General features: G+C 42.1%; 1 protein-coding gene across 1 annotated transcript in view; it reads right to left on the bottom strand.

Annotated features, from left to right (window-relative positions):
* The window catches only part of LOC141258444 (uncharacterized), a 125,611-nt gene that overhangs the window by 22,358 nt on the left and 76,588 nt on the right, over positions 1-26,665 (bottom strand). Inside the window, exons 11-14 of the mRNA XM_073673443.1 lie at positions 17,668-17,864; positions 11,246-11,408; positions 8,302-8,451; positions 4,189-4,349 (exon numbers count right to left, since the gene is read on the bottom strand). Of these exons, the coding sequence (XP_073529544.1) occupies positions 4,189-4,349; positions 8,302-8,451; positions 11,246-11,408; positions 17,668-17,864 (671 nt within the window). The remainder of the gene's footprint in view (positions 1-4,188; positions 4,350-8,301; positions 8,452-11,245; positions 11,409-17,667; positions 17,865-26,665) is intronic.

Below are 26,665 nucleotides of genomic sequence, written 5' to 3'. Positions count from 1 at the left end.
CCTTTTATACTCCCTTCTCAATGCACCCAGGAACTGCTTCCTCCCTGCTCCTGCACTGCAGGGTTCCCCTTCCTCAGTGTTCCCTCCCCCCACTCCAGCCAGGGACAGGGACTGTCGTGCCCATCTCAGGGGCATATTGGTCGCCCTGCCCCACGGCAATGTGGTGTAATGCATGCAGGTGTCGGGTCCTAATCCACACTCCATCCTTATCTGAGAGTGAGATATCACACCTCTGGGTGAGGTGCAATACGTCTGTAGCAACCGAGCCCTCGGTGCTACAGTTCCATTTATCTTCAGCCTAGGTGACGTATTGTGATACAGGGCCGTGATTTTGGCTATAAAAGGGTCCCCTAGACCCCTACCCCAAGCTTTTTAAGAGAATCATATATGGCGTGCCAGGAGACTCTATGGAATGCTTTCTCAGCATCCAACGAGAGTATCTACTTACAAATTTTTAACTGCATCTAGCCCAGGAAATACTTTGTGCCTAGTAGCAGTGTCTGCTAGTCAGCGGATTATCCCGGCTGTTAAGCAAGCTACACCACCTGTACTTTGGACACTTAATTTTTTCAAAGGAAATGCTTCGGGACCACGGGATACTTAGTGAAGAGCATCAGGAGGCACCCCAAGGCATAGGGGCTGGGACTGGCACTAGGATGCCTTGCGGTGGACAGCCGAGCTCGATCCTTATAAAAGCTTTTTAACTGCAGCAGCTTTAGTGGACGCTACTGGAGCTGGAATTACGCGGCTGCTGGCATGAGACTTGCCCTCCAATAGATCCTTGTAAATGGATTTAAAGTGTATTCATTCAAATTAGAGGGACAATTTAAATTAAAAAGCTTAGAGCTGCCTCCACCACAGGGGGGCTCTCTCGACCCACCAGCGGACAGGCACCAGTATTGGGAGAGGGGGGCTGGCCGTCAGGGTTCACCGCGGCTCTGGCACAAACCCGGCGACACGGAGGTGGCACGGGCAGGAGCGGACTGGCCGTCTCGGCTTCTCACTTTTTGGATTTTAGAAGGGCATGACATGCCTATATCTGTGTCTCCCCCTCCTTTTACTCCTCCACCTCTTTTCTTTTCGCATGACTATATGTACTTGTCACTTTTCCATGTGTTAGTTGTGTCTTCTGAGCAGTTTGTCAGCTTTTGGACACCTTTGAAGGTGTTTTCTATGTGTTTCTATGTGTTTTTGTCTGCCTGCCATTGGTTTTAACGGTGTTCGAAGGTGTTCGACGAACAGTTCGACGAACAGTTCGGCGAACACACGGGTGTTCGACGAACCGAACCGAACTCGAACACTACGGGGGTGGCTCAACACTACTTATGGCTGTAATACCAATGCCATTCTCAAACACTCAATCCCTAGGTTGCAAGAGTCCAACATGCACCTAATGCCTTTTGCACTTGGCTCCACCAACCATGGCGCAATGGAGAGATAGAATATATTCAAGTTTGATGGCATTTCAAAGATTTATAACCAACTGATTTCACCACCGACACCCCATAAACCAACCATTATATATTCCTGGGTTTAAGAACTAAATATCTCCTTTTCTGATAGCAAAATCAATTCTATCTTATCCAATTCACATGGTTTTTCCAGATGTACATTTTTGCAAGAAAACTCGTACAAAATTTTGACTTGTTGATACAGAACTCCAGAACCCTTGCAAGACTTTGGTTTCATTGAATATAGCCTATGCTGGAGATGTTGATCACATAAAGGGAACTTGTCCGATATATTTTGGTTTTGCCCAAAATAAAGCCATTTTGGGCTGAGATAGAGGCGACTTTGAAAAATATAGGCCTGATAAACAACACTATAACTGCGAAAGAAGTCTTACTATTCTGCCCAACAGAACATTTTAAGCCCAGAAAACCTGCTAGCATGATTATTGGGGGAATCCAAACATTTAATATCCCTGCATTGGAAACAGGAAACTCCTTTGACCCATTCAGAATGGATGAAAAAAGTTAATATGAGTCGATGTCTTGAGGAACTCACCAGCGGGGAATCCTTCACACACCCCCAATTTCTTAAAGTCTGGAAGGGATGGAAACCTGAACCACCAAGTTAGACAATATATTAATCCATCTAACAGTAATAAATCTCAAGTTTATTGATCTATTTTCTTTTTTTTGTTCCACTGCCCTATTTGAGATTCACAATTTCACAATTGCTACTGTCAGTTAACGTCACTCATTGTCTTCTATTACAGCCTATTACATCCTAATCATAGATAGGACCAGCATTTCTAGGTACTTTATTGTTGTTGTTCTATTGTTATAGTTTTGTCCTGTTTTACCTTGTTCCTAAATTTTGTTTTAAACATGTTTTAAGTGTCTTTAGACACTTCTTGTAACATTATGTGTCAATTTTCACTGTATCTAATAATAATAATAAAAATAATAATTATTATATAATAATGTAATATAATAATTTATTTTTATAACGTCAACATATTCTGCAGCACTTTATAATATTAGGGGGAAGTTGTACAGACAATAAAGACGTTACAGAATAAGCATAACTCAGATATTAAAAGGAGTGAGGGCCCTGCTTGCAAGCTTACAGTCTATGAGGAAATAGGCAGGGGGGCAAAAAAGGTAAAATGTACATATATTATATAATACAGCCATAATATACTAAATAGGTTAAGTACATAACAGTACATGAACTGGTCACCAGTAGAGATGAGCGGTGTTCGACTCGAACTGTTCGCCAATCTCAAATTTGAGCTGTTTTGGGCGGTGTTCGAGTCATTCGACGAACTCGAACGATTTGCAAAAAATTCGGCTGTTCGAGATTATGTTCGATAACTGTTCGTGCACCAAAAGCATAACTGGATTTTTTCACAGTAATACTACTTGTCATCCTTCAGAGACACTGCGCTCTGCAGTGACTCTGAAGCGTTACCTGCAATGTCTCTGAAGCGCTGGATCGCAACAGAGCGCTACCACCCAGCTTGTCATCATTCAGAGACACTGCTGAATGCTTGCGCTCTGCAGTGTCTCTGAAGGATGACAAGCTGGATGGTAGCACTCTGCTGCGATCCAGCCTGTCATCTCAATGCCAGCCCAGCGTGGGAGAATTCTCCTGCTCAAGCGGTGACATAATTTGCCGGCAACGCATGCGCAGGAGAATTCTCCTACGCTGTCAGTGACGTGCATGAGGTGAGCTGAGTTCATTGGACATGAACTCGGCTCATCTGCATGCCGTCACAGTGACACACTGAGGAGCGCAAGCATTTTTCTAGACTGGGAGGGGGCCAATATTCATGGCACCCTTCCTGGGCTATTAATATCAGCCCCCAGCTGTCTGCCTAGCCTTTGCTAGCTAAATAAATCCTTTATTTTAACACTAAATGACAAGTACAGAAACCAACACTGTCACTATACTTATGTGACTGACATGTTTCTATCTATCTAATCTATGTGTGATGCTCTATTCTTTCTGTTCTAAATTGTCGGGTACCGGTGTATGCCGCTGCTGAATTGTGAATTGTGAATAGAACTGTGTCTCCTCCTCCTTTTACTCCTCCACCATTGAAGGTGTTTTCTATGTGTTTTCTATGTGTTTCTATGTGTTTTTGTTTGCCTGCCATTGGTTTTAACGGTGTTCGACGGTGTTCATCGGTGTTCGACGAACATGCCGGTGTTCGATGAACCGAACCCGAATACTACGGGGGTGGCTCAACACTAGTCACCAGCCAGTATGTGTGTAGTCCAGACCAAGGCTTATAAGTGCATTGATGGTATGAACATGATTTTGAAGAAAATTTTAATATGGGCCAAACTAGGACAGTTAGATATGTTCAGGCGATAGGCCAGTGAAAAGAAATGGGTTTTTAAAGCATGCTTAAAACTGTGGGTATTGGGAGTTAATTGAATTGTCCTGGGTAGTGCAGTCCAAAGAATTGGCACAGCACGTGAGAAATCTTGGATACGGAAGTGGGAGGTTCAGGTTATGGAGGATTTTAGTTTTAAGTCATTAGCAGAACGGAAGAAAACAGAAAAGCAAAATGTACTTGGATCATAAAAATGGGTAATGGTGTTATAGAATCAAGCAGATCCCAATAGCAGCCTATTATGTGCTGTATTGCAAATACACCTACCTTCCCACTCCTGTAGACCTCTGCACCAGGGACTACATTATCATAAAACATTACGAGAAAAACAAACTTACCAAGGCCATGGGGCTGCCAATAATCTTGGCATTTTCCATTACTATTATCAAAAGTCTGTGAAGTTTTTGGTCATCATAGTCAAAGCGATGGCCAAATAATATAGATACAATGATATTACAGACAGCAGTGTTCATAATCATGGTGTTGTTGAAGGGTTCACCTAAAGGAAAAGCAAAACATAAGGTAAGATAATGTTTAGGAAGCTGAAGGCTGAATTTATTGACCAGTCTAAATTCAGAAAATGTATAAAAACAATAAAAAATGACATTGAAAGGGTCACTTACAAAATTGCTATTTACCTGCAGATATACTTGTAATCTTTAAATCATGTTAGGCTGGTGTATTGGAAACACAGCTGTCACGGTTTCAACATTCACTGTGGCCAAGGAACACTGTGAGTGACAGCTTAGCCTCCCTATGGGATCTGGAGTGTGCTGGACTGTCAATTTTGTGAGCGACAGTCCGGTCATCCAATCTGATTCTGACGCATGCTGGGTTGTCAACATTTTGATTGAAAGAACACAGTTTTAAATAGCTGGATTTTTAGCGCTGTAATATGGAAAGGACAGGGCTGTATTCTGCAGTGCCAACAAGCAAATGGCGCAGAAAAATGGTGTTCTCTGGATTGCTTTTTAAGCAAATAATGAGGATTAAGATCCAAAAAAAATTATTCCTGGCCCCTGAGACCCGGGCCTTTGTCTAGAAATGTCTAACAGCAACAGAAGCAGACAGAACTGGAATGGAGCTTCTTGTGCTATATGCACTGCAGTTTGCTATATACCTTGCCTGCCTGCCTATATACACTGTCTGCCTGATATCTCTGCAGATGGATTAGTCCTTAGAAGGACTGTTTGTTGAGATGGATATGTGTCTCTAATATAGTTTGGTAGACCTACACTAACTAGAAACAAGCAAATCTCTCCCTAGCTCAGCAGCACCTCTCCCTACACTGTCTGATTCTGGAGTGACTGTGACGAGCATGGCGGCGCCAGGTCTGATATTGACCTGATGATGCTGTACGGCCAGCCAATCACTGTAATGCCACAACCAACATCGGCATTACCAGTGAGTGGAAGGCAATCCCTGCATGTTCATTATCTCTGTAAAGAGTGCCAAATATGCAGGGAGGGGACCCGTGCTACCGCCGAGCAACCCCGGAAATACTCGGCGAGCGCTGAGCATCTCGAGCGGTGAGATGCTCAGGCGAGCACCAAGCAGTGGCAAACATGCTCGTTCATCACTAGTAGTGACTATTACGGCTCCCAGCACCTCCTCAATTATTGGAATTGAGTGGCTGCAGGTAGAATAAAAATCAATGTTCTCCAATAGTGGCTCTTCTAGTTAATCAGCTCAACTTTATATAAATTATATTTACCTGCAGATTACCAATATATTTGTAGACATGTAAATAACATTTTTTAAGGTGACATTCACTTTAATAGTTATATTTATGAACATAGGGGGCAGTATTATAGTAGTTATATTCTTGTACTTAGGTGGCAGTATTATAGTAGTTATAAACTTGTACATAGGGGCAGTATTATGGTAGTTATATTCTAGTATATAGGAGCAGTATTATAGTAGTTATATTCTTGTACATAGCAGTATTATAATAGTTGTATTCTTGTACATAGGGTCAGTATTACAGCAGTTATATTCTTATACATAGGAACAGTTTTCTAGTAGTTATATTCTAGTATAAAGGAGCAGTATTACAGTAGTTATATTCTTGTACATAGGAGCAGTATTATAGTTGTTATATTCTTGTACATAGGAGCAGTATGTTAGTAGTTATATTTTTGTATAAAGGAGCAGTATTATAGAATTTATATTCTTGTACATAGGGGGCAGTATTATAGTAGTTATATTCTTGTAGATGGGGGGCAGTATTATAGTAGCTCTATTCTTGTACATAGGAGCAGCAGTACTATAGTAGTTATATTCTTGTACATAGGAGCAGTATTATAGTAGTTATATTCTTGTACATAGGGAGCAGTATTATAGAAGTTATATTCTTGTGCATAAGGGGCCGTATTATAGTACGTATATTCTTGTACATAGGGGGCAGTATTATAGTAGTTATATTCTTGTACATAGGAGCAATATTATAATAGTTAAATTCTTGAATATAGGAGCAGTATTATAGTACTTATATTATTGTACATATGAGCAGTTTTATAGTAGTTGTATTCTTGTACACAGGGGCAGTATTATAGTAGTTATAACCTTGTACATAGGAGCAGAATTAGAGTAGTTATATTCTTGTACATAGGGGCAGTATTATAGCAGTTATATACTTGTACAGGGAAGCAGTATTATAGTAGTTATATTCTTGTACATAGGGGCAGTATTATAGTAGTTATATTCTTGTACTTAGGGGCAGTATTATAGTAGTTATATTCTTTTATAAAGGGGCAGTGTTATAGTACTTATATTCTTGTATATAGGAGGCAGTATTATAGTAGTTATAATATTGTAAATAAGGACAGTAGTATAGTAGTTTTATTCTTGTACATAGGAGCTGTATTATAGTAGCTGCTTTTTTGTAAGTAGCAAGCAGTATTAAAGTTATTTTTTTCTTACACACAGATATTTATAATATAGTAATAGAGTATATTATTGTACATTATCGTAGCTACCCTTTTTACAATGTGATAATGGTATAAAAGTCAGTACTAGAGATCAGTGAAACTTTTGAAATTTGAATTCACTGACTTTGCCAATTTTCCAGAAAAAAATTTGTATAAGGCTATGTGCCCATGATGCAGAAATGCTCCGGATTTTTTCCTGAGCATTTCTGCATCTCCCAGGCAGAAAAAACGCATGCGGATTGAACATGCGGATTGTACATGCGGATTGTACAAGCGGATTGTACATGCGTTTTTCCTGCAAGGGACATGCGGATATGATGCGTTCTTCACATGCATTTCCGCATTCGGGTTGACAAGCGCTTTCCAAGCGATTTTAGCATCACTTGGAAAGTGCTTGTCAACTTGGTAACACTATATAAATCCATGCAAACGGCATGGATTTATATACTTTGACCTTAAAGGATGGTAAAAAATAAATATATATTTATCTTCTGATGGCCCCCGGAGCCTTGCTTCGCTCCATCCTGGCTTGCCGGCAGCTCGCGGTACACAGAAGGACCTGCCGTCACATGACTATGACGTCAGCGCAGGTCCTTCAGTCTACCGCGATCTGCCGGCAAGCGAAGACAAGCGCACTGCGGGCCATCAGAAGGTAAATATAATATTTATTTTTTATTTTATTCTTTTTTTTACATGTTCTATGGTACCTGGGTCCGGAGGAGAGTCTCCTGTCCTCCACACCCGGGTACCTTCCGCACATTGAAACGTTTGGATTCTGCATGTACAGATCCAGTGATGCGTAATCCAAGCATTCCAATGAAAGTGAATGGCGGCGAAAATGCAGCGCTTCCGCAAAATAATTGGTAGTGTTGTGTTTTTTTCCGCAATGATAACCCGCCACGGAAATTTCCCCAGCATGTGCACAGCACATGCGGATTATCTTTGGGGAACATGGCAGGCCTTCTACCATGCATTTTTTAAGCGTTTCTGCAGCATTTTTGCCTCTGTGGAAACGCTTAAAAAACACATCGTGGGCACACAGTCTAAATAAGTAAGTTTGAGCAAATCCTGAAAAGCTTATATTTGCTTAGAAAATGCAAGTGGGGAGAGGATAGAGAGGAAAAGAGAACCCTAGTGACCATAAGAGCTTACAATCTCTAGAGAGAGACTTAGTGACTCTGGACATGGAAATCGATTCTGCTGTATAAACTGTGCTCCACTGGGAACCATCAATCTTTGATGGACCAGGTACTGACAACCACTTTACAAGATGTGATAATCCGCTAGATGTTCTAGCTGCAGTGCATTATAGGGAGGCCCACACAGCAACTCAAAATTATGTTAGTCCACTCCCTGACATTTTTTGCGAATTGCAAATCGAATCTCAAATTGTTCAAAATAGCGTTAAACTTCAAATTTCTGAAAATTTATCTCAAACTCTGTTCTCCGTGGATCGATCAGCTCATCTTTACTCAGCACTATACACACATAAACGTCAGCATAGTAACATTCATTTCTGACCTTTGTAAGATTGAAATATTGTCATTAAATAATTGGTTTCCTCATTAATCTTGTCTTCTATGGTTCTTGTCCCCATACCGAAATCACGTAATGTGGAAAGAGTAAACCGTCGCATGGCTTTCCAGCTATGTCCATTAGAGATGATAATACCTGAGAAATAGATATAATCATTTTTAGCTTTTCTTCCTCTGCTAAAACTAGCATTTCAGTCCTCCTGCTTCGAAGATGGCCTTCGTGGTGGGATTGGGATAATAACAGTATTTTAAACTTACCAATGGTGTGAAAAAGTGTTTGCCCACTTCCTGATTTCTTATTCTTTTGCATGTTTGTCACACTTAAATGTTTCAAATCACAAAATAAATTTAAATATTAGACTAAGAAAACACAAGTGTCTTTGGCAGAAAGCAGAATTCATGGTTCCATTTACCACAGCAAGTCTTCCAGGTCCTGAAGCAGCAAAATAACCCCAGACTATCACACTGCCACCACCATATCTTACTGTTGGTATGATGTTCCTTTTCTGAAATGGTGTTACTTCTACGCCAGATGTAATGGCACATACACTTTCCAAAATGTTCAACTTTTGTCTCATCAGTCCACAGAGTATTCTCCCCAAAGTCTTGGTGATCATCAAGATGTTTTATGGCAAAACTGAGATGAGCCTCTATGTTCTTTTTGCTCAGCACTGATTTTCATCTTGGAACTCTGCCATGCATGCTATTTTTGCCCAGTCTCTTTCATATGGTGGGGTCTTTTGTGACCTTTTGGATGAGTCATCGCTGTGCTCTTGGGGTAATTTTGGTCAGCCTGCCACTCCGGGGAAGGTTCATCACTGTTCCATGTTTTCGCCATTTATGGATAATGGTTCTCACAGTGGTTTGCTGGAGTCCCAAAGCTTTATAAATGGCTTTATAACCTTTTCCAGATTGATAGATCTCAATTATTTTGTTTCTCATTTGTTTCTGAATTTGTTTGGATTCAGAAGAATGTCTAGCTTTTGGGGTTCTTTTGGTCTAGTTCACATTGTCAGTCAGGTCTTGTTGAAGTGATTTCTTGATTGAGAACAGGTGTGGCAGTAATTAGGCCTGTGTGTGGCTAGAGAAAGTGAACCCAGGTTCCCAAAGATGTGATAAACCACAGTTAATTTATTTTTTTAAGTGGGGGGGCAATCACTTTTTCACACAGGGCACTGTAGGTTTGGATTTCTTTTTCCTGTAATAATAAAGACCTTCATTTGAAAACTGCATTCTGGGTTTACTTGTGCTATTTTTGTCTAATATTTAAATTTGTTTTGTGATCTGAAATATTTAAATTTGACAAACATGCAAAAGAACAAGAAATCAGGAAAGGGGAAACACTTTTTCACACCAGTGTACAATTGATCCCTACATTTGGCTGCATGGTTGGAACCATATTAGCTGCAACTTGGCAACTCATCCACCTATCTGGACACCATATCGAGTTTATGCACTGAAGGACCTTATTAAGGGGTGACTAGCAACATCTCTATAAGCTATGTATCATGCTATACTGTTCACTAGTTATAAAAAGTCCTAAGCATAATGAACTTACAAGTCATGTACTCGTTATGAGCCTATTTTAGAGGAAATGTTAAGCATACTTTGTACCTGAGTAAGCATATTCCGAGTGAGCATATTTTGCACAAACATCAGAGTAAAACATATTTTGTACTTTGAGTAAGCATTAGTGATGAGCGAGTATGTCTCATTAACCCTTTTGGCGAGCACACGCGGGTCAGACAGGCAATCCCTGCATGTGCAGCTGCGGCGACAGTAAGAGAAATGCCGAGCACGCCAAAATACTCGGCGAGCACCCGAGCATGCTTGCCGAAAGGGTTAATGAGACATACTTGCTCATCACTAGTAGGCATATTTTGCACATTTATTCTATAATACTGAGGCATCATTCAGGTTCAGTATATAATATACACTTGACTTGATAATTTCTGAAAAAATTGTTATAGTAGATTGTTGTTAATTTGATTAACATCATGAATTAGATGAGCAGGGGCCACCATGCCACCCCATCATGCCCATTTCGCACCCCAGCTCTGCCCATTTTCACTTTGTGAAAATGCCAACATTGCATTGCACAAAAAAATTGCTACTTTACTAAGCTTTTTTCGCCAGCAGGAGCACATTTATAAGATTATCTCAGCATAAAAACATTTTATTTTAACACATCCAGTTGTGGAAAATATTATTATTGCAAGATCTATTGGTTAAAATGGACTTTTGTTCGAGGGAAAACTCCTGTAATGTTTATACCCTTAAACCAGATGGCAAACCACAAAAAATAAATCAATTAAATAATAGTACCCATGTGAATATTTTATGACGGCATCATTTTTCAAAACCCTTTTATTTTATTGGGATGTCCAAAAAGTTTTATTTTTTTCAGGGAAATTTACAAAACTATTCAGGTTTCTGGTAACTTTAAGAGCCTATCTATTGGAAAACCCCAAAAAGTGATACCATTTTAAAAAAAAGCAGCAGATAAAGTTTTTGAAAGAAATTTTTGAAATTAAAAGTTCTTTTTTTTTTTTAATACAATGTTGCTAACATTGTAACATGCTATCATAGCTGGCAGATCCTTAGCCTATTATTTGGTCTCTTGAAGACAATTGTAGAAACCACACAATCATGATCAAAGGATGCAAAATGGGGTTAAGGAAGGAGCCCCCTTCCTCTGTTAACTCTCTAGATACCACTGCTACCATTAACAGCAGCAAGTAGGGCGTTAAATGGCCATGATCAGTGCTAAAACACATCATGGCCAATGTAGCAGCATGTTAGCTTTAGTATACCGCTGACACCCAATGCATTTTTGCCCATCAGGGAACTCAATTTTCTTATCTTTGGGCCAGTAAAAAAGGCAGATCTGTGGCCAGTAAAGGGCTAATCACAGCACATATAAATATTACCGTATCCTTTTGAAAAATCCATGAGAACAGGTACTTTCGGTCTGTCGGCGAACACCTCTGCTTGGTTCACAAGAGCTTCTTTTACAATGTCATATCCAGACAATACAACCATTTCCTGGGCTCCAATCTTTATACTGTACACTGGGCCGTATGTCTTTGCGAGCTGCAATAGAGAAGAAATAATAAGAGTATAAAGTTTCCCTCTAGTCAGTGAATGCAATGTGTTTCTCAATATGCAATTTATCTATACTTCCTTCTCCCAAAAGTGAGAGCTGTAAAACATGTCTGTGCATTATGGATAGAAGTCTATTGTAAAGCAAACAGATGTGTCTCCACTTCAGTACATATACAGTGGGGAAAAAAATATTTAGTCAGCCACCAATTGTGCCTGTTCTCCCACTTAAAAAGATGAGAGAGGTCTGTAATTAACATCATATGTAGACCTCAACTATGAGAGAGAAAACAAATCCTGAAAATCATATTGTCTGATTAGGAAATAATTTTTTTTTTCAAATTTTTGTGGAAAATAAGTATTTGGTCAATTACAAAAGTTCATCTCAATACTTTGTTATATATCCTTTGCTGACAATGATACTTTGTTATATATCCTTTGCTGACAATGACAGAGGTCAAATGTTTTCTGTAAGTCTTCACAAGGTTGGCACACACTGTTGCTGGCATGTTGGCTCAGTCCTCCATGCAGATCTCCTCTAGAGCAGTAATGTTTTGGGGCTGTCGCTGGGCAACACGGACTTTCAACTCCCTCCAATGTTCTTTTATAGGGTTTAGTTCTGGATACTGGCTGGGCCACTCCAGGACCTTGAAATGCTTCTTACGAAGCCACTCCTTCATTGCTCTGGCGGTGTGCTTGGGATTATTGTCATGCTGAAAGAACCAGCCACATTTCATCTTCAATGCCCTTGCTGATGGAAGGAGGTTTGCACTCAAAATCTCACGATACATGGCCCCATTCATTCTTTCATGTACACGGATCAGTCGTCCTGGTACCTTGGCAGAGAAACAGCCCCAAAGCATGATGTTGTCATCCCCATGCTTCACAGTAGGTATGGTGTTCTTTGGATGCAACTAGGCATTCTTTCTCCTCCAAACACAACTCGTTGTGTTTCTACCAAACAGTTCTAATTTGGTTTGATCTGACCATATGCCATTCTCCCAGTACTCTTCTGGATCATCCAAATGCTCTCTAGCAAACTTCAGACGGGCCCGGACATGTAAGGGCTTAAGGAGGGGGACACTTCTGGCACTGCAGGATCTGAGTCCCTGGCAGAGTAGTGTGTTACTCATGGTAGCCTGTGTAGCATTGGTCCCAGCTCTCTGCAGGTCATTCACTAGATCCCCCCATGTGGTTCTGGGATTTTTGCTCACCGTTCTTGAGATAATTTTGACCCCAAGGGGTGAGATCTTGTGTGGAGCCCAAGATCGAGGGTGATTATCAGTGGACTTGTATGTCTTCCATTTTCTAATTATTGCTCCCACAGTTGATTTCTTCACACCAAGCTGCTTGCGTATTGCAGATTCAGTCTTCTTCACAGCCTGGTGCAGGGCTACAATTTTGTTTCTGGTGTACTTCGACGGCTCTTTGGTCTTCACCATAGTGGAGTTTGGAGTGTGACTGTTTGAGGATCCGGATAGGTGTCTTTTATACTGATAGCAAGTTCAAACAGGTGCCAGTACTACAGGTAATGAGTGGAGGACACAGTAGCCTCTTAACCCCTTTACCCCCGGGGGAGGTTTGCACGTTAATGACCAGGCCAATTTTTACAATTCTGACCACTGTCACTTTATGAGGTAATTACTCTGGTACGCTTCAACGGATCCCACTGATTCTGAGAATGCTTTTTCATGACATATCGTACTTCATGATAGTGGTAAAATTTCTTCAACATCACTTGCGTTTATTTGTGAAAAAAATGGAAATTTGGCGAAATTTTTTACATTTTCAAACTTTGAATTTTCATGCCCTTAAATCAGAAAGATATGTCACACAAAATAGTTAATAAATAACATTTCCCACATGTCTACTTTACATCAGCACAATTTTGGAACCAAAATTTTTTTTATTAGGGAGCTATAAGGGTTAAAAATTGACCAGCTATTTCTCATTTTTACAACAAAATTTATAAAACCATTTTTTTAGGGACCACATCACATTTGAAGTGATTTTGAGGGGCCTTCATGACAGAAAATCCCCAAAAATGACAACATTCTAAAAACTGCACCCCTCAAGGTGCTCAAAACCACATTTAAGAAGTTTAGTAACCCTTCAGGTGCTTCATAGGAATTTTTGGAATGTGGAAGAAAGAAATGAACATTTATTTTTTTCAACAAACGTTACTTTAGATCTCAATTTTTTTTTTCGCAAGGGTATCATTAAAAAATGAAGCCCAAAATTTGTTGTGCAATTCCTCCTGAGCACACTGATACCCCATATGTTGGTGAAAACCACTGTTTGGGAGCACAACAGGGTTCGGAAGTAATTGAGCGCCATTTGACTTTTTGAATATAAAATTTGCTTGAATAATTAACGGACGCCATGTTGCGTTTTTGGAGCCCCTGATGTGCCTAAACAGTAGAAACCCCCAACAAGTGACCCCATTTTGGAAACTCGACCCCCCAGGGAACTTATCTAGATGTGTGATGAGCACCCTGGACCCCCAGGTGCTTCACAGAAGTGTATAACCTTGAGCCATAAAAATAAAATTTTCACATTTTTAAACAAAAATGTTTTTCAGCTCCTAATTTTGCATTTTCATAAGGATATCAGGAGAAATTGCACTATGCAATTTGTTGTGCAATTTCTCCTGAGTAAGCCGAAACTCCATATGTGGAGGATAACCACTGTTTGGGCACATGGCAGGATTCGGAAAGGAAGGAGCGCCATTTGACTTTTTGAATGTAAAATTTGCTTGAATAATTAGCGGATGCCATGTTGCGTTTGGAGAACCCCTGATGTGTCTAAACAATGGAAACCCCCCCACAAGTTACCACATTTTGGAAACTAGACCCCCCAGGGAACTTATCTAGATGTGTAGTGAGCACCCTGAACCCCCAGGTGCTTCACATAAGTTTATAACATTGAGCCGTAAAAATAAAATTTTCACATTTTTCCAACAAAAATGTTTTTCAGCCTCCAATTTTGCAATTTCATAAGGGTAACAGGAGAAATTGCACCATGCATTTTGTTGTGCATTTTCTCCAGAGTAAGCAGATACCCCATATGTGGGGAAAACCACTGTTTGGGCGCTTGGCAGGGTTCGGAAGGGGAGGAGCGCCATTTGACTTTTTGAATGTAAAATTTGTTTGAATAATTAGCGGACGCCATGTTGCGTTTGGGGAACCCCTGATGTGCCTAAACAGTGGAAACCCCCTCCAAGTGACTCGAGTTTGGAAACTAGACCCCTCAAGGATTTTATCAAGGGGTATAGTGAACACTTTGAACCCAGAGGTACGACACAGAATTTGATAACAATAGGTCATCATATTGAATAAATTGTCATTGCTATTGAGCGCAAGTGCTCGCTACTTGAGTTTGCATCGGGTACTCGGCTATGCACCAAGTATCGCGGGTGCTCGAGTGACATGCTCGAGTCCCTGCCCCGCATGTTTCACGATTACAAGACACCCAAAAAAAAACATGCGGGGATTGCAAGTGCATGGCAGGCAATCTCCGCAAGGCTTTTTTGGCTGTATAACAGCTGCAAAATATTTGGCGCAGAGACTCGAGCATGTCACTCGAGCCCCCGCTATACTCGGTGCATACCCGAGCACCCGATGAAAACTCAAGTAGTGAGCACTTGCTCTCAACATTAGTTGTCGTATCGTCATCATAATTTTTTCTTCCCAATCCCAACACAAGCCTAACCCCAACCTTAACCCTAACCCTAGTCCAACCCTAACCCTAGCCTAACCCTAACCCTAGCCCTAACCCTAACCCTAGGCCAACCCTAACCCTAGCATAGCCCTAACCCTAGCACAACCCTAAACCTAGCACAACCCTAACCCTTTTTTAGTTTATTTTTTACGCTGTTCCTCGTGCGGTATAAGTGATTAAACAACTTTATTCTTCGGGTTGGTGCAATTACATCGATACTAGATTCATATTGAGTTTTTATGATTGACAGCTGTCACGCACTAAAAAAAACGTTTTTCTTGCAAAGACAAGTTTTGGTATCGCCATATTTTGAGAGCTATAATTTTTCCATATTTCGGCCGAAAAAGTAAATTGATGGCTTGTTTGTTGCGGGACAAGTTGACGTTTTTATTGGTACCATTTTCGGATACGTGACATGTTTCGATCACTTTCTATTCCGATTTTTGGGAGGCAGAGCAAACAAAACCCAACAATTCAGGAATTGTTTTTTTTTATGCCGTTCTGTGTGTGGTAAAATTGATAAGGCAGCTTTATTCTTCAGGTCAGTACATTTACAGCGGTACCACATTTATATATTTTTTTATGTTTTTGCGCTTTTACACAATAAAATCTATTTTATAGAAAAAAGAATTGTTTTTGCATCACTTTATTCTGAGAGCTATAACTTTTTTATTTTTCGTCCGTTGGAGCTGTATGGTGACTTGTTTTTTGCGGGACAAGATGATGATTTCAGCAGTACCATTTCTATTTGCATTCGTCTATTTGATCGTGTGTTATTCCATTTTTTGTTTGGCAGTATGATGATAAAGCATCATTTTTTGCTTCGTTTTTAATTTTTTTTTTTACCGTGTTCACTAAAGGGGTTAACTAGTGGGACAGTTTTATAGGTCAGGTCGTTTCGGACTTGGCGATACCAAATATGTGTACTTTTATTGGTTTATTTTTTTTTTCATAATAAATAAATATTATGGGTTCAATATATTAAAATTTTTGGGGGATTATTTTTTCTTTTTTTTATATTTTTACAATTTTTTTTTTTTCACTTTACTAAACTTTTTTTTCTTTTACAGCTGTTCCCTAAGCTATGTAGCCTGTCAGCGCTGCACACCGGGGAGACATTACTTTAGTCATGCCCTGCGCATGACCAAAGTAACGTCCTGCCTCCTGGTGACCTGGATGTTGTTATGACGATATTGGGTCGTCATGACAACATCCGGAAGCCACTGCAGACATCGCTGAACGCCGGAAAGAGAGGTGAGTATAACAATCACCTCCCCCCTTGCCCCCGCAATGCTGTGATTAACTTTGATCGCAACATTGCGGAGATTAATGTACAGGGAATGGTGCGTGACCGCTCCCTGCACATAGCATCGGGTGTCAGCTGTGACAATCAGCTGACACCTGGCGGCGATCTCGGCCGCACCGCTTGTGTGCGGGTGAAATCGCCAAGGCGTACCAATATATATCTGGCCCAGGGCACAGATACGTATAGTACACCCTGGGCCAGAAAGGGGTTAAAAAAGAAGTTACAGGTCTGTGAGAGCCAGAAATCTTGCTTGTTTTTAATTGACCAAATACTTATTTTCCACCAAAATTTGAAAAACATTTCTTTCCCAATCAGACAATGTGATTTTCAGGATTTGTTTTCTCATTTTGTTTCTCATAGTTGAGGTCTACCTATGATGTCAATTACAGGCCTCTCTCATCTTTTTAAGTGGGAGAACTTGCACAATTGGTGGCTGACTAAATACTTTTTTTCCTCACTGTAGCTACATAGCTACAAGTACATATATACCAACAGTGCTGTTTTTTGAAGGACTGTCCTACAAAAACTGGAGCAAAAGAGGGCTGAGTTTATTCAAAAAGAGTGTTTCTGTCACTTTTGGGGACTTTTCTGTGTAAAATGGAGGCAAGTTCACAGCTTCTCCATAATTTTGAGTTTTGATGTTTGTTAGTATCCTAGTTTTCAGAACAAAAGTCACTTAAAGTTAATTGCTAATTTGTTAAATACCACACTCTGAAGAATCACAATACTTCTTCTGGACTTAAACATTAAGGATTGTGCAAATCTTTTTTAACTTTTTTTTTAAGGCGTAACTTAAAGCCCTGGCCACAAATGGAAAACCTCTAACAGAGACCCAAACTATAGTGTAACAATTATGATTCCGGAGTCTGGATATGTGATGAAGAGACTTACATTTGTGTCATCTATGGTTTCTCATCTGAAATGTTACCATTCTCTTTTTCCTGGTCTTGGCTTGTTTCACTGTGATGAGGTGGAGCTAAGATGGTCATGCACAAATATGAGAACTAGGTCTGTTTTAGGTCTATGTCATGATACTCCACTAAAATTTAAGAGGCACTGCAGATATTTATAAGATGACAGTACAGTGTCATATTATTGCCAGATCATCAAGCAGAGTTATCTTTGCTCAGCTATTTCAACCAATTGCTGTGTAATAGATGTAGATGTCTTCAGCCTTGGAATGGATTTTCAATTTAAGAACAGTCAAAGATCTCCAGATCTTACCTCTTGAAATGATAAGTAAGGTTTCCGCACATTCAGGTTGAGAATATTTCCGATTATTGGCCATGGCTTTGGACCAGGAGGATAATTTGGGTGAACACGTTCCTTCTGTTTATATATAACAGTTGCCAAGATAATACATGTTACGATGGACAAAAGAACTGTGACTGGATCAAGGGGCAACATATTCTCAGACGTACCTGTGGTAGAGAAACAAAAAGTCTTAAGTTGTAGTACAATTTTTATAGGTGAAGGTCAAGTATCTTCTTAACCATTGATGATCGATTATCACAGAATTCTGAAGGATTGGTGATTCAGGTATGGGATTCATTCCGACATGCTGCATAAATGGTGGGTTCATGACAACAGAAGAACAAACCTTTTCAGAAATATTTGCTACTTATTTCGTACTCACCAAATCTTTTGAGATAGTTCAGGCAATAATTTCAATTCTTTTAGTTCGTTGAACTCAATTGAAAACCAATTATTTGTTTTTGACCTTTGGGCAGATGTCACGCTGTCTCTGTATACTGGAGGTAGGGGGCCTAAGCTGACCCTAAGCTGGGGCCCTGACTAATCCCTCAACCTGGAGGTACTGTTAAAGGTACAGAGGTCCAGGCCGCCAGCGTAACCCCTACCTCCTGAGGATCCCTGCACCTAAGTAATCTAGTCCTGAGAAGGACCCCAATCACAACAAAAGGGGACAAGTAATAATATGCCCACACACAGTACTTAGACGAACGAGACAGTACAAGGGAAAAACCAAAACCACCTTGCATACAAAAACTACACAACTACAACAGAGGGAACACCAACGGGAAAGGAGATAAATGATAAAGCGAGGAAGGGAAAAAACGCTCCAAATACACTTATCTCTGAAACTCCAAATACCACGATCCGCTCTGTTAGTCTGCATGAAATGCTTTCACCGACACTTCCCTAACAGACCAGCAGGCATTTGAAGGAGTCTCACTGCAGCAGCATTGATTGCAGCTGGGCGAGGCTGGACCTCGTCTAGCACAGAGAGAGAGAGAATTAACTCCCTCACTGCCGAAAAACACAAAGCACCAAAAAGTCAGCTGCGAGAAGTCAGGCTGTGTAATCGTGACGATCTTCGTGGCGACACACCCGTGACAGAACCCCCCCTTCTACGAGGGGCCTCCGGACCCTCAGGGCCAGGTTTATCCGGGTGAGTCGTGTGGAAGGCCCGAACTAATCGGTCTGCGTTAATATCCGACGCAGGAACCCACATCCTCTCCTCAGGACCATACCCTTTCCAATGAACCAGGTACTGAAGGGACCGGCGATTAAAGCGTGAATCGATGACCCTCGATACCTGGAACTCCAAGTTACCATTGACCACCACTGGAGGGGGAGGTAAAGGTGACGGTACCACCGGCGCCACATACCTCTTAAGCAACGATCTGTGGAACACGTTGTGAATTTTAAACGTAGGGGGGAGGTCAAGACGGAATGCCACCGGATTAAATATAGAACTGATTCTGTACGGCCCGATGAACCTGGGACCCAGTTTCCAGGAGGGAACCTTAAGTTTGATATTCCTGGTAGACAACCATACCCGATCGTTCACACTTAGGTCCGGACCAGACACTCTCCTCCTGTCAGCCATACGTTTGTAACGGTTCCCCATAGTACTCAGATTATTCAGTACCCCACTCCATACTGAAGCGAGTGATGAGGAAAATCGTTCCTCCTCAGGAACCCCCGAAGAGCCCCCCCTACTGAAAGTACAAAACTGGGGGTGAAAACCATACGCCCCAAAAAACGGGGACTTACCAGTGGACTCGCTCCACCTATTATTAAGAGCAAACTCTGCCAGAGGTAAGAAAGAAGCCCAGTCCTCCTGGTTCTCTGACACAAAACACCGGAGATATGTCTCCAAGCTCTGGTTCATTCGTTCCGTCTGACCATTGGTCTGAGGATGAAAAGCCGATGAGAACGACAAATGCATCCCCCGCCGTGCACAAAACGCCTTCCAGAACTTGGACACAAACTGAGACCCCCGATCAGACACCACCTCGGAGGGTACCCCGTGAAGCCTCACAAACTCCCCAATGAACACCTGCGCAAGAGTTTTAGCATTAGGGAGAGCAGGAAGAGCGATAAAATGTGCCATCTTGCTGAACCTGTCCACTACAACGAGTATGACCGTTTTACCCGAAGACGGAGGGAGGTCCGTAATAAAGTCCATAGACAGATGAGTCCAAGGACGCTCCGGGATCTTCAAAGGTAAGAGGGCCCCAGACGGACGGGTATGTGAGGTCTTAGAGCGCGCACAAACCCCACAGGACGCGACAAAAGTTACCACCTCCTTATGTAAGTTAGGCCACCAAAACCGACGCGAGAGGAGATCCACAGTTGCTTTACTCCCCGGGTGTCCTGCAAAAACTGAGTTATGGTGTGCCTCGATCACCTTTTGTCGCAACTGATCTGGAACAAACAGTCTCCCCGGAGGTCCAACAGGGGCGTCCCCCTGAGCCTCCAATACCTCCTCCTCCAGCTCAGAGCATACTGCCGAAACCACCACCCCCTCCTGAAGGATAGGAATCGGGTCGTCCGTATTCCCGGCCCCAGGGAAACTACGAGATAAGGCATCCGCCTTTACATTTTTTGACCCAGGACGATATGTAACGACAAAATTAAACCTGGTATAAAACAATGACCACCTAGCTTGTCTGGGATTCAGACGTTTCGCGGACTCCAGATATAGCAGGTTCTTGTGATCGGTGATGACGGTGACCGGATGGACTGCCCCCTCCAAAAAATGGCGCCACTCCTCAAAAGCTAACTTAATGGCCAAGAGTTCCCTATTGCCGACATCGTAATTCCTCTCAGCGGACGACAATTTTTTAGAGAAAAAGGCGCACGGATGCCACTTACCAGGGGACGAACCTTGTGACAATACTGCTCCCACCCCTACCTCGGAAGCGTCTACCTCTACAATGAATGGCTGTGACGCATCAGGTTGAATGAGTATGGGTGCCGAGGCAAAACATTTTTTCAAGGAGGAGAATGCTTGACAAGCCTTGTCAGACCACCTAGAAAAATCCGTCCCCTTTTTAGTCATGTCTGTGAGAGGCTTAACCATGGACGAGAAATTACGAATGAACTTCCGGTAATAATTAGCAAACCCCAGGAAACGTTGTAGTGCCTTAAGATTCTCTGGCCGATCCCACTCAAGAACTGCCCGCACTTTCCCAGGGTCCATACGAAAACCGGACGCTGAAACCAGGAAGCCTAAAAACTGGAGTTCCTGTACGGCGAACACACACTTTTCCCATTTGGCATACAGTTTATTATCCCGCAAGATCTGTAACACCTGCCTAACGTGCTCCTGATGAGACACCAGATCCGGCGAGTAAATTAAGATATCATCCAGATATATGACAACAAACTGTCCCACCAGGCGGCGAAAAATGTCATTAACAAAGTGTTGGAACACCGCCGGGGCATTAGTCAGACCGAATGGCATGACAAGGTTCTCATAATGCCCCTCCGGAGTGTTAAACGCCGTCTTCCACTCATCCCCCTCCTTCATCCTAATCAGATTGTACGCCCCCCTGAGATCCAACTTAGAGAACCATTTGGCGCCCACGATCTGATTAAAGAGATCGGGAATAAGTGGGAGCGGATACTGATCTCGGACCGTAATCCGATTAAGTTCACGGAAATCCAGGCAAGGGCCTAGGCCTCCATCTTTCTTCTTAACAAAGAAGAACCCCGCAGCCACCAGTGAAGATGAAGGTCTAATATGCCCCTTAGCCAGACTTTCTGAAATATAATCCTTCATGGCCTGCCTCTCAGGACCAGAAAGGTTATACAACCTAGCTTTAGGTAACTTGGCCTCAGGGAGCAGTTTTACAGAACAGTCATACTCGCGATGAGGAGGTAGTTCCTGACACCCTTTCTCCGAGAATACATCCTCAAAGTCCGCCAGAAATGGAGGTAAGACCCAAGGAGTAACCGCACCGATGACCGTGTTCATGCAGTTTTTATTACAGAATTTACTCCATTGGCTTATCTCTCTGGTTTGCCAATTAATAACCGGGTTATGCTTAGTTAACCAAGGAAGGCCCAACACTATAGGAGTGGGAAGACCCTCCAACACGTATTAAGACAACAGTTCTTTATGTATCGCCCCCACTTGAAGTTTTACGTCATGCACAGCTTGCAAAAAACTTCCCTGACCGAGAGGCCTGGCATCGATCGAGAATATGGGGATGGGTTTAGCCAACTCACTCAATCGCATACCTTGAACCCGGGCAAACCGAGCATCAACCAGATTAGCCCCGGCCCCACTATCCAGAAGAACAGATATCCTCTCAGTTCTCGTACCCACCACCACCTCCGCCGGTACGAGAAACTGAGACGAACCTAGGGACGAAATACCTACTCCCAGATTGCCGTCCACCACACAACCTGGGATCAACAGTTTTCCGATGACTCTTCACTCTGCAAGGGATGGGATGGACACCCCCCAATAAAATGTCCCTTTCTCCCGCAGAAGAAACACCTTCCTGTCTTATGGCGCATCACCGGTCCCCTCCCCCGAAATGATGTCCCTCCTAATTGCAAAGGCTCCTCTGGACTGACCAGGGGAACCACCATATGAGGGGACCTTGTAGGAGGTGGAGTCATCACAGGGGGTGGAGTTATCCCGCACCTCTCCCGAAGCCGTCTGTCAACGCGAATAGCAAGGGCCATAGCGGCTTCCAGTGACGCGGGAGAGTCATACTGTGCCAACACATCCTGTAATTTGTCGGATAAACCTTGACAAAACTGGCTCCTAAGAGCCGGGTCATTCCACTGGGTGTCCGTGGCCCACCTACGGAACTCCGAACAGAATTCCTCCGCTGGACGATCTCCCTGCTGAATCCTACGTAACTTAGACTCAGCAAGGGAGATCCGATCTGGGTCATCATATACGAGTCCCAGAGCAGCGAAAAACCTATCCACTGACTGGAGAGCCGGGGAGCCCGGGGGAAGAGAGAACGCCCAAGATTGTGGGTCCCCTTGTAGGAGCGAGATGACAATTCCCACCCTTTGTTCTTCACTCCCCGATGAGCGAGGCCGCAGCCGAAAGTACAACTTGCATGCCTCCCGGAAAACAAAAAACTTGTCCCGCCCCCCAGTGAACCTGTCAGGGAGAGCTACTTTAGGTTCTGGTCCGGCTTGCTCCTGAGGATACAAAACCTTGGACCTAACGTCCGCCAGCTCCATGGACAAACTCTGCAACTGCCGAGCTAGACCGGCTACTGGATCCATGGTAGCTGGAGAAAAACTAAGTGGTCGGTGAAAATGTCACGCTGTCTCTGTATACTGGAGGTAGGGGGCCTAAGCTGACCCTAAGCTGGGGCCCTGACTAATCCCTCAACCTGGAGGTACTGTTAAAGGTACAGAGGTCCAGGCCGCCAGCGTAACCCCTACCTCCTGAGGATCCCTGCACCTAAGTAATCTAGTCCTGAGAAGGACCCCAATCACAACAAAAGGGGACAAGTAATAATATGCCCACACACAGTACTTAGACGAACGAGACAGTACAAGGGAAAAACCAAAACCACCTTGCATACAAAAACTACACAACTACAACAGAGGGAACACCAACGGGAAAGGAGATAAATGATAAAGCGAGGAAGGGAAAAAACGCTCCAAATACACTTATCTCTGAAACTCCAAATACCACGATCCGCTCTGATAGTCTGCATGAAATGCTTTCACCGACACTTCCCTAGCAGACCAGCAGGCATTTGAAGGAGTCTCACTGCAGCAGCATTGATTGCAGCTGGGCGAGGCTGGACCTCGTCTAGCACAGAGAGAGAGAGAATTAACTCCCTCACTGCCGAAAAACACAAAGCACCAAAAAGTCAGCTGCGAGAAGTCAGGCTGTGTAATCGTGACGATCTTCGTGGCGACACACCCGTGACAGCAGACCAGCAATTATGAGTATGTGGTTGTTTCCTAGAAGAGTTGATTCTTAGGTGGGTCCACAAAAGAGGAGTCAAATTTTTTATGTAAATCTAAGTAGAACATCACATTTATATCTAGAACATGTGTTACCTCTCAGTTAATCATTTTTGAAATAACAACCTTGTGAATGGAATCTTGTTTTTGTTGACAATTGGATGTTACTAATAATTTTTACTACTATACTATACATTAAAGATGAGCAGATCAATCTGTAGATGATTGCGTTTGAGACAAATTTCCTGAAATTCATGGTTTCACATGACTTTGAACACTTTGAGAATCAATTTTCAACAATGGCGCATGCACAGAACCCTCCCAGATTTAGAAAGCCGAGAATGGGGTATTTCACAGCTGCCAATGCCAATACAAAGATGCAACGAGTACTGGACAGGTGGTGAAGAGCTGAGGGGCCGGAGAGGTGAGCAGTGAGGTTAGTATAAGGATATTAACTATTTTTTACATGTTACAGTTATTTTGCTCTAGGATCGATAGAGCATAATAAATGACATTAAATGTGCAGAGAATGACTTCTCGAATTTCACAGAAAATACACTCAAACAAGCAAATTTAAATTTTGCCTGATGCGCTCATCTCTGGCAACTATACTTTCACGTAAGTTTTCAGAATAATCTGTGATATTTGAGTAATAACACTATTTCGGGCCAAAATATTACGGGGATTTTTCTGACATGGACAGAAACAGCAGTATAGACAGCAGTACTAAGCTTTGTGCATGTATATTCAGCTCTTTAGTTGTGTAAAAGATTTGCTAGAAAGTTCAGCACGATCTTTCTGTGTCTCTCCTTGCTTGTTTTCTCATTTTGCTCCTCTCTCTTTCCCCTTCTTCCCTTTTCCATAGGCTATATCAGGCTGCGTAATATATGATTCTACAGGGAGCTGGCAGTCTGTCTTTTTTATGCAATACAAATTTGAGCTGTTTTTTTCAGAGTGGATTGTGATTTTAGGAGACAGGGAGAAGGAAAGAAATGTTTGTTAAGTGACAAAGTTTCTTGTTATTTATTTATGAAAGGAAGGAAGGTAATTCAGCTTCACGGAAAAGTAATCTTCATGATTAAGGGTGCTTTAAGCACCTGAAATGGGTAGATGTTCGAGTTTTAACCTATCACCAGTTTGTATTGTACACTTAGTAAAAAGATTTCTTTTTCTTACAGATAGAATACTTTTCTTCCTTACCTGATTGTGGCATACAAGGGGACACACTATCCGTGCTCCGGATCTCATCATACATGTGCAACAATGAGCTGGACTATTTATTCTACTATTGATTTATGAAAAGAGTGATGAAGCATAATTCACATTTAAGTATAATAACTTTGCTGAATTGGGCCATAGCTGATGAGAGGATCTTTCAAACTCCAGAAGCGCACCATAAAGTAAAAAGGAAAAAGGAGGACGCTTGCTATTTTAAAGGAGTCGTTGCGACTTCCTAAATGTATAAAATTGCTCAGTGTTTGTGAAAACAAGCAACTTTGTAATTTTTCTCTTAATAATGATCCTCAAGAATGGAGGGATTTCTAATTTTAAAATTTTTTGCTTGCGGACTAACCACATTAGTCTATTTGAGGTGATCAGTATACTACGCAAGAAGTTCAGCAAATAAAAGCTACAGCTGAGATCACATTGCATTTAATCCTGATGTGTTATAAACCAGTACTGGTTATCCAGGCTCTGCTTACTTCACCTTGGTCCGCCTTCATCTGTTGTGCTCCACATCGGGTTTTGCACGTTGCCCGACGTGGCTCAATGACATAAGGCCCTTTAAGATTAGAATCCTGTGTTTTATTATTGAGTCTCAAGACTTTCGTTTGGTCTACTCCACCTTCTGTCCACACCACTCTTTAACTTGCTTCCATCCCTGTAGGGTTTCACTGCATCTGTTTTGCTGCTCCTAAGATTCCTGAGAGCGGCAAGTTCTTACTTCCCATATGCCTTTCTGTTTGCTGCACCATCATCTCACCAGGTAAGCCTGAACATGATGTAAGTGGCACTATCTGGACTTACTGTATTCTCTGTTGGACATCATTCTTAGCCGTTTCTGCCTATTTGAGGTGTTTACCAGATGAGGTTGATACAGAGGAAAATTATGTCTGACAGATCAAACGTTGACTCAGTTTGCATCATTACTATCAATGGCACCATCAGCACATACACCCAATTCAGGATTTCTAAGGTACCATGTTTAAGCCTCGACAGATCCACTGACCTGAGGATCAAACTCATTGTGAAGTCGGACTTTGAATTTGTAAGCATCGCTATGAAGTTGATCCAGGCAGATTCAGTGACTTTGTGCTCCTTCAATGATATAGAGGCAAAGCTGCCCCCTCTGCTTTCAGCTTGGGAGAGCACATAAGTTGGACCAGAGGATGCCACGGGTCTGAACTATCAATCTTCAGAAATGCACTCCTACTATGCAAATAGGTAGCTGTGAGTAATGGAAGTGCCTTTACCTTTCCATTGAAAATCGAATGTGAAATTTTGCACTAATGAAGAACAGTCACCTCTCCTGGAATATTATGTTCTCCCTGTAGATAGGCGTCCCAGATGTGGGAAATATATATAAATATATATATACAGTACAGACAAAAAGTTTGGACACACCTTCTCATTTAAAGATTTTTCTGTATTTTCATGACTATGAAAATTGTACATTCACACTGAAGGCATCAAAACTATGAATTAACACATGTGGAATTATAGACTTAACAAAAAATGTGTGAAACAACTGAAAATATGTCTTATATTCTAGGTTCTTCAAAGTAGCCACCTTTTGCTTTGATGACTGCTTTGCACACTCTTGGCATTCTCTTGATGAGCTTCAAGAGGTAGTCACCGGAAATGTTCTTCCAACAATCTTGAAGGAGTTCCCAGAGATGCTTAGCACTTGTTGGCCCTTTTGCCTTCACTCTGCGGTCCAGCTCACCCCAAACCATCTCGATTGGGTTCAGGTCTGGTGACTGTGGAGGCCAGGTCATCTGGCGTAGCTCCCCATCAC

The sequence above is a fragment of the Phyllobates terribilis genome, unplaced genomic scaffold (genome assembly GCF_046119375.1).
Source record: "Phyllobates terribilis strain yellow unplaced genomic scaffold, ASM4611937v1 Scaffold_3__8_contigs__length_932513732, whole genome shotgun sequence".
In the NCBI taxonomy this organism is placed as follows: Eukaryota; Metazoa; Chordata; class Amphibia; order Anura; family Dendrobatidae; genus Phyllobates; species Phyllobates terribilis.
This window is presented reverse-complemented; position numbering and strand designations above follow the sequence as displayed.